This window comes from Sinocyclocheilus rhinocerous, unplaced genomic scaffold (assembly GCF_001515625.1).
Source record: "Sinocyclocheilus rhinocerous isolate Xijiao unplaced genomic scaffold, SAMN03320098_v1.1 scaffold1093, whole genome shotgun sequence".
NCBI lineage: Eukaryota > Metazoa > Chordata > Actinopteri > Cypriniformes > Cyprinidae > Sinocyclocheilus > Sinocyclocheilus rhinocerous.
Window position 1 is genome coordinate 1,020,772 of NW_015626381.1, and position 8,475 is coordinate 1,029,246.

At 37.2% G+C, this 8,475-nt stretch overlaps 1 protein-coding gene across 1 annotated transcript in view; it reads right to left on the reverse strand.

Moving 5' to 3' along the window:
* The window catches only part of fbn1 (fibrillin 1), an 82,522-nt gene that overhangs the window by 1,648 nt on the left and 72,399 nt on the right, over positions 1-8,475 (reverse strand). Inside the window, 4 exon segments of the mRNA XM_016518610.1 lie at positions 915-1,145; positions 5,758-5,996; positions 7,090-7,215; positions 7,298-7,504. Coding sequence (XP_016374096.1) covers positions 915-1,145; positions 5,758-5,996; positions 7,090-7,215; positions 7,298-7,504 — 803 coding nt within the window.

An 8,475-nucleotide genomic window follows, 5' to 3' on the forward strand; every position in this document is an offset into this window, starting at 1 on the left:
CCCCGTGAAGCCGTGGTTTACAGTGAATTTATATATATATATAGCTTCTGACTGCGATCCAATGTGATGTAACTAGTAGTGTAACTAATTACTGTTGTCAGAAAGTAATAAGTAATAATATTACTTTTGAAAGAAGTAACTAGTAATGAGTAATATATTGCAGCTTCCAGCTTCCAACACAATACTCTAAAGAAGATATTTTTATTATTTCTGCAGTAATTATAACAAAGCTGCTTGATTTTAAACTTCGTTATGGACCGAAAACTGGGAGTGTTGATTATTTTGTGATTCCAGACATTTTAAAAACTGTATGTTCTTCCAAAAAAAAAAAAAAAAAGTTTTCTGATGGGGAAAAATAAATATGATTTCAGTTTACATCTGGATTTAAATTTATATGGATTTTATTTTTTTAGCATTCTGATTGCAATTAGAGTTAGATCATTATGTTATTATATGAATAAATGATAAACCACCATTTAAAAAATGTATATTTGGCATTATCATTCATGCATTTGGCAGATGCTTTTATCTTACATTGCATTCAAGGTTTAAATTTGATCAGGCTACGCGTTCGCGGGGAGTTGAATCCACAAGTTCCCAGCACTACGCTCTGAACAGTTCTCTCATCTTCAGAACGTGTCTGTGTTGTTGTGAGCACTGATTTGATCATTTCTGTGAATTTGAGCAGCAGAAGGAGTGAATGGACATCATACATGATTTCACAGCACTGCTGTGCGTCACTCATGTAATGCACCTCTGTGGGGTTTAAAGTTCATTCACATCTGAATTTTCTGCATCAATGTATTTGTCTTGAGTTTTGGTTAGTTAGGATAAGATAGTTATGCATTTACACATTTAGATGTTTACAATCTGTGGTTTTAAAGGTTATAAGAGCTCAGTGAGCGCTGGATTACCTGAAGCTCCTCGGTTTCGTTGGCGTTCCTGCGTTTGCGGCCCTTCTTCGGATAACCGTTGATCTTACACTCGTAGCAGGCCTCGGGAGAGAGAGCGTTCTCGTCTCCATCAGCGGCGGGAGTGTGAGGAGATCCAGCCGACAGCCCCGCGCCCGACAGACAGTGCCTGAGAGACAGAGACACACACACACACACATACACATACGCACGCACGCACCACAGAGACACACACACACAGACACACACACACACACACACAGACACACTCACACAGACACACACCACAAAACATCAGAATCAGCAGAACACAGATGTGCATTTACTGATGTGTTTATCAAGTAGGAAACTACAGTAGTCCTGATGTATGCTTTTGTGTTCTTATAGTATTATTTCTGTACTATTAGAGTATTTAAAATATTTAAAATTAGTTTTATTTTTATATTTAAAGTTTATTTTAATTTTAGTTGATTTTTTTTGGTTTTGACATTTTTATTAGTTTTTGTTTTTAATAATTCTATTTTGCTTTATTTTCATTTCAGTCTTAGTACTTCAAATTAATTTTATTCAGTTTGTTGCCAAGACAACATTTCTAATTTAAGTTTTTTTAAATTTGAGATTATATTATTTAGTTTACATATCTAATATTTTATTTTATTTAAATTCCCAAAAACAATTTTTAATAATTTCAGCTTTACTACTTGTTCAGTTTGATGCCATAATATCATAATTTTTTTTTTTTTTTTTTTTTTTTTTTTACTTTTGGGTTTAATAATTTTAGTTGATTTTTTTTGGTTTTGACATTTTTATTAGTTTTTGTTTTTAATAATTCTATTTTGCTTTATTTTCATTTCAGTCTTAGTACTTCAAATTAATTTTATTCAGTTTGTTGCCAAGACAACATTTCTAATTTAAGTTTTTTTAAATTTGAGATTATATTATTTAGTTTACATATCTAATATTTTATTTTATTTAAATTCCCAAAAACAATTTTTAATAATTTCAGCTTTACTACTTGTTCAGTTTGATGCCATAATATCATAATTTTTTTTTTTTTTTTTTTTTTTTTTTACATTTGAGTCTAATATTTTATTTTAGTTACCGAAAACAATTTTTAAGTTTTACTTTTTTGGTACTAAAAATTATTTATTTACATACCACCATAGTATTTAGTAATATTTTGATAAGCTTTTATTTTCAGATTTTTTGTTTTCATTTGCATTTTTTCATGCTATATTTATATTTCATTTAAATCACCAAAAAACATTTTCAATAGTTGAACTTCTACAGCACTGGTGTACATCATGTGACAATTCAGTACAATTTATAAACGATTACAGTATTTATTCATATTCAAAGTTGCTTTTATTTTTATATTTTGAGTTTTTATTTTAATTTCAAATAAATTATATTTTGCTTTGTGGTTTTGTAATTTTTTATTCAATTTGGGGGTTTAATATTTCTATTTCTATTTTTAGTTTAGTTATAATAATCTGTTTTAGTAATTTTGGAACTTCTAATTAAACTTATTTCAGTTACTTGCAAAGGCAACATTTCTTTTTTTTTTTTCCAAGTTTGAGTTTTTTGATCTAGTATTTATATTCTATTTCAATTACCAAAAATTATTTTCACTAGTTTTAGTTAGTAATAACACCACTGGTACATCATGTCAATGTGGCAGTAACAGTTTAGTACTGAAGGGGGCGACAGAGTTTCCTTAAAATTTGGAAGATGAGAGTTTCTGCTCATGTCTGCTACAGTGTGTGTGTGTGTGTGAGTGTGTCTGTGTGAGTGAGTGTGTGTGTGTGTGTGTGAGTGTGTGTGTCTGTGTGAGTAAGTGAGTGAGTGTGTGTGTGTGCGTGCGAAGGCGAAGCCCGTCGGACACAGACAGCGGAAACTGCCCAGCGTGTTGTGACACGAGGCGCCGCCGCATATCTGACCGTTCTGGCACTCGTTCTCATCTGGACACACAGACACACACGGGGTCAAAGGTCGGGCCGGTTCCCACAGTGCAGACGCACCGTCTGCAGGAGCACGAGGACCAGCTGGATTCACACCAAAGATCAGGAGACTTTAATCAGCAGAGGAAGAGCGTCAGTCACAGACCGACAGACCACACACAGGATGATGGGAAACAACCTCACACACACTCAGGCTGTGTTGAACAGTATCAATGTTCTGTTTAAACTGATTCTTATTTTAAGAACTGATATTGATTCTTAAATGTTTTATTCTGTGCTTTTTTCAGTTGAGGTGTAAACAAAACTTCACTAAACATTTTTTGTGTTGGACCTGCCATTCAGTAATCTTAAAGTCCCCCTGTAGTCAAAAATGGTATCCCTTAAAACTCGTCTGTGATCATCAAAATTACATATTTAAATGTTTTTTCTTGTGAAAATAATTTTCTCATGCCTTAAAAGAGCTTGAATGTAACTCTACACCCTTGCCTCATTTAGTATACGCGGATCTATGAATATGCAAATTAGCCCCGCCTCCACTCACTCACACCAGCCAGCGCCTCCTGATCCACGGATAATGACTGATAAAACTATGTTTTTACTAGCGGACAACTACAGTGGATACTGTAACAGTCGTTTAAGTTACTTATTTGACGATGTTGTGTCCTCAAATGCAGCCAAGTTTGTGATTCTCAATTCGCGCCCGTGAGCAATGCGTGTGAAGAGCGGACGCCGATGCGGGAGAGGTGGGTCTGACTCCGGGCTACTTTTACACTGTTGCCGCGGGTTATTATTCAAGTTAGCGGTTCTAAATTCATGTTAAACCACAGCTTCATGGGTTTTTGCTCTATTTTATTTTTGTTTTTGTGCTGGTAATCCTATTGGTATATTTTGCATGCGATCTCTATGCTATGATCTCTATGCGCTCTGCGTTTGTATAAATGGAGAGAGGCATATGATAATGATAGGAATCTATCCTTTGATGTGATTGGTTATTGAATTTTGTTACGTAGCACACCGAGGGCTGTTTCAAACCGCGTTTCTGGGACTGCCTTTGGGAAACTACATATTTAAGGAAAAAATACTCAGCAGAAAGACAGAGAGACAGACAGACGGACGGACGGACGGACAGACAGACAGATGGACAGACGGACGGACAGACAGAGAGACAGACAGAGAGACAGACAGACGGACGGACGGACAGACAGACAGAAAGACAGATGGACAGACGAGTCCACAAGAAGTGGAAAGAGTTGTTTTAATGTTCCAATGAAATACATATAGAGTTATTTTGTGATGTCATAGCTAGGGTTGGGAATAGCCGCCCACCAGATTCTGACAGCCGTGCTGACAGCGATGATTCCCCACACACTCGTCCATGTCTGACACACACACACACACACACACCGTATTAGTGAGACCTTCTGATGTGTGTGTGCATATGTGTGTGTGTGTGTGTGTGTGTGTGTGTGTGAGAGTGTGTACCTTCACAGTGCTGTCCGTTGGGGTCAAGGGCGAATCCTCTCTGACACTCACAGTTGAAGCTGCCGGGGCTGTTCTGACACACTCCATTCGGACCGCAGAGACCCGGTTCAGTGTTGCACTCATTATTATCTGTCACACACACACACACGCACGCACGCGCACACACACGCGCACACACACACACACACACAGTTCATCACTGTATGAACTATGAATGTTGATTATGATATTAGTGTCGAGACAGGAAAGGGAAGCGCTTGAGGACACAGTGCTGGGTTTGTGTTTTACAGCTGTTTACTTCAGCTAATGGATCACATCTAAACACCAGCTGCTGTAACCACGGCAACAGAACCGGTACATCCCATAACAACTGAGAGCTGGGTCACCGTGGCACCAGACAGCTGGAGCGGCAGACGTGACATCATCATCAGAGTGCCTTGCTCAACATCTGCTCAAGACTAGTTCGCAGTATCCTTTCAGGAAACACTGAAATTAACTGGACTGAATTTCCAAGTTGACATGAAATTGTGCTAAAACCTTTTTTTTTTTCTATTTTACCATCATTATTATCTTAAAGTAAAACCATAAAAACATTTTCGTTACTTGAAATTAACTGGAGTTAACTGAAATAAAATAAAATATAAAACATATAAAATAAAATAAAAATAAAATAAAATATAAAACCTAACCTAACCTAACCCTAAAACAAACTTATTGTAGCTAGTTGCAAAGGCAACACATCTTATTTTCATTTAGTTTACCTTGAAGTACTAAAACTAACCCTAACTAAAATTTAAAAAACTACATAGACATAAAAAAAAATAATAATAAAAATCACAAAGACAACAAAATTACTAAATCTTTAACTAAATGTAAAATAAAAAATGGAAAATATAAAAAAACGAATACAAATATTTATGAAAATGATGAATTATTAAATGATACTACACTATCATTATTACAACAAGATGGCTTTCAAATTACAATCAACTGAACAATATGACGAACTTACAAACTACAAAATAAACACAAAATAAAATTAGAAAGTGAAATGTAAAAGAAAGGGCAAAATAAATATAATAAAAATATATACTATATAAATAAAATAAATACAACTGAAAAATTTTAATAGAAAAAAAAAACAAATAAAATAATATCTGATAAAATTATCTCAAAAGAATAAATAATAACCTAAACACAAATATCCAAGAGTATCACATGTGTTTGAGTGCATGTGTGTGTGTGTGTGTGCGAGTGTGCAGAGTCAGAACACACACACACACACACACTCACGTGTGCACGCTGTCCCGCCAGTGAACCTGAGCTCTGAGACTGTCGGTGTAATGCTGCACCGGTGTAAATAATGAGCCGTGTGTCGTTAATGTGATGTGTGTTTAATCAGCCGTGTGTTTGTGTGTGTTTATCTCTTATCTGGGGCAGGAGGAAGTCAGATTTAGTCTAGACTCACTAACCGCTCTCTCTCTCTCTGTGTGTCTGTGTCTGTGTGTGTGTATTTTACCCCGGCAGCTCTTGGCATCGTCCTGCATCACGTATCCTCGCGGGCAGGAGCACAGATATCCGCCATCCGTGTTCTTACAGATGAAGTTACAGGGTTTAGGAGCCTGAACACACTCGTCCACATCTACACACACACACACACACACACACACACACACACACAAGACCAGGTTTAGCCAAATCTGCTCACTAATATAGTGACTTCTGAAGACATTTAATGTGTCCTTACTATTTAAAATGCTCATAAACCTGCAAATCACATTTGCATTAAAATCTAGTATTTGGACAGGTTTCTCTGATGGTTATGTCTAGGGGTCAGGGGTCAGAGGTCAGGTTAGGGCACAGAAAATATCATTAACCTGACAGAAAACAATGAAAGTCTATGAGTTGACCTCACTGATACAGTGAAACAAACATTTATTTGTGCGAGTTATTGTTATAGTTATCATTATAGTTTTCGCTATAGTTATTGTTACAGTTTTCGCTATAGTCATCGTTATAATTCTTGTTATAGTCATCGTTATAGTTATTGTTGTAGTTATAGTTATATCATTATAATAATAGTTTATCATAGTCATCTGTATCTTTTATTGTTATAGTTCTCATTTTAGTTACTATTATAGTTATTGCTATAATTATTATTATAGTCATGGTTATAGTTATCAGTTATCGTTATATTTTTCTCTGTAGTTATCGTATACTTGTTGTAGTCACTGTTATCATTATAGTCATCGCAATATATATTTTCATAATTCTAATAGTTATTGTTAAAGTTATCGTTATACTTATTGTTATTACTATAGTTATCGTTTATAGTCATGTTTGCAGTTATTAGCTATTGCTGTAGTTATCACTATGTTTATTGTTATAGTTATCGTTGTAGCTATTATTGTTATTGTTATAGTTGTTGCTGTAGTTATCATTATCACTATAGATGTCGTTTATAGTCATGGTTATAGTTATTAGTTCACTATATTTATCTTTACAATTATTGCTGTTATAGTTAACATTAGAAATGTCTGGAACTGTGCTCACTAATACAGTCAAAAACACGTCTGTGTGAGTGTGAGACACTTTTTTCTGCACTACATTTCATAAATAAAAGTTGTTGTGTTTTTTACCGTTAATACTTAAGAACATTTAAAATGTAGTACTTTCTTGTACTCAAGTAAATGTTTGAATTACTTTTACTTGAGTAAAAGTAAGAATTGACTCACCCACACACTGCGTGCCGCTGATGTCAGTGGTGTATCCGGGTTTACAGACGCAGCTGAAGGAGCCCAGCGTGTTCAGACACTGGCCGTTCTTGCACAGATTCCCCATCACCTTACACTCGTCGATATCTGCAGAGCACACACAGATCATCCACAGATCCACACGCAAACACACACTCAGCAGCACAAACACGCGAGCCGTCGGTGTTACCCTCGCCGTCGGTGGTGTATCCGGGGCCCAGCGGGCACATCTTCTTGTACTGCGTGGTCCCGGGCAGCGGACAGAGCTCACAGTTGGGCCCCCAGCCGCGGCCCCCGTCACAACAGCACTCGGACTTCCTAACGCTGACGCGACTGCTGGAACTCATCTGACACATGATCTGCAGAACCTCCAGGAAGCAGAAGCCCTGACGGTTATCTGACACACACACAGAGCGTCTGTTATCAGCCAAAAATTCTTCATACCAGTAAAATTTGGGACCAAAAATTATTCAGACACTTTGACCAGCTTTGAAACAGCTTAATCGTAATATTGTTTTATTTATAATAAGGTAAATTACTGATGTCCATGCAAGCGTAACTCTTACCGATGCACTCGGTCCTGCTGGGACTGGGACTGAAGCCCTGATCGCAGACGCAGCGGTAACTGCCCACCGTGTTCTCGCAGCGGCCGTTCTCACAGATGCCCGGTTTGGCCGTGCATTCGTTCAGATCTGTGCACAAAGTTCAAGTTTATTTCTAAAGCACTGAATAAAACACCAACGTTGACCATAGTGCTGTACAAACAATAGAGCAATTAGAAGAGGAAAACATTTTTAAATTAAGAAATGTAAAAAGAGAAACCTTAAAGGAGTAGTTCACTTCCAGAACACAAATTGACAGATAATGTACTCACCCCCTTGTCGTCCAAGATGTTCATGTCTTTCTTTTTCCTAACGCTGACGCGACTGCTGGAACTCATCTGACACATGGTCTGCAGAACCTCCAGGAAGCAGAAGCCCTGACGGTTATCTGACACACACACAGAGCGTCTGTTATCAGCCCAGTGTACAATGGGTTTGTGATGCTGGTGCTTTACCAGGTTAACTAGCTTAACCTGCAAGACATCTTGCTAAATACAGAGCTCTGGCATGAAACTCTAGATGGCGCAGTCCGATAGGTCTAACTCAATCTGACCTAATGACATCATTATCACATGGCACAGCTGATTGGCTCTCTCCTGTATCGGTAGCCAATGAGCTCGCAGCTCAACATTTAAATATATGACTGGTGCTTGCCGTAGCAGTTTCTTCAGCTTGCTTCAGAAACCCTCCACCTTCCCCAGCTCCACCTGTATAGATCTGCTACGAGGTGATTCATGTATGCTATATGGGGGTTATTTCATATATG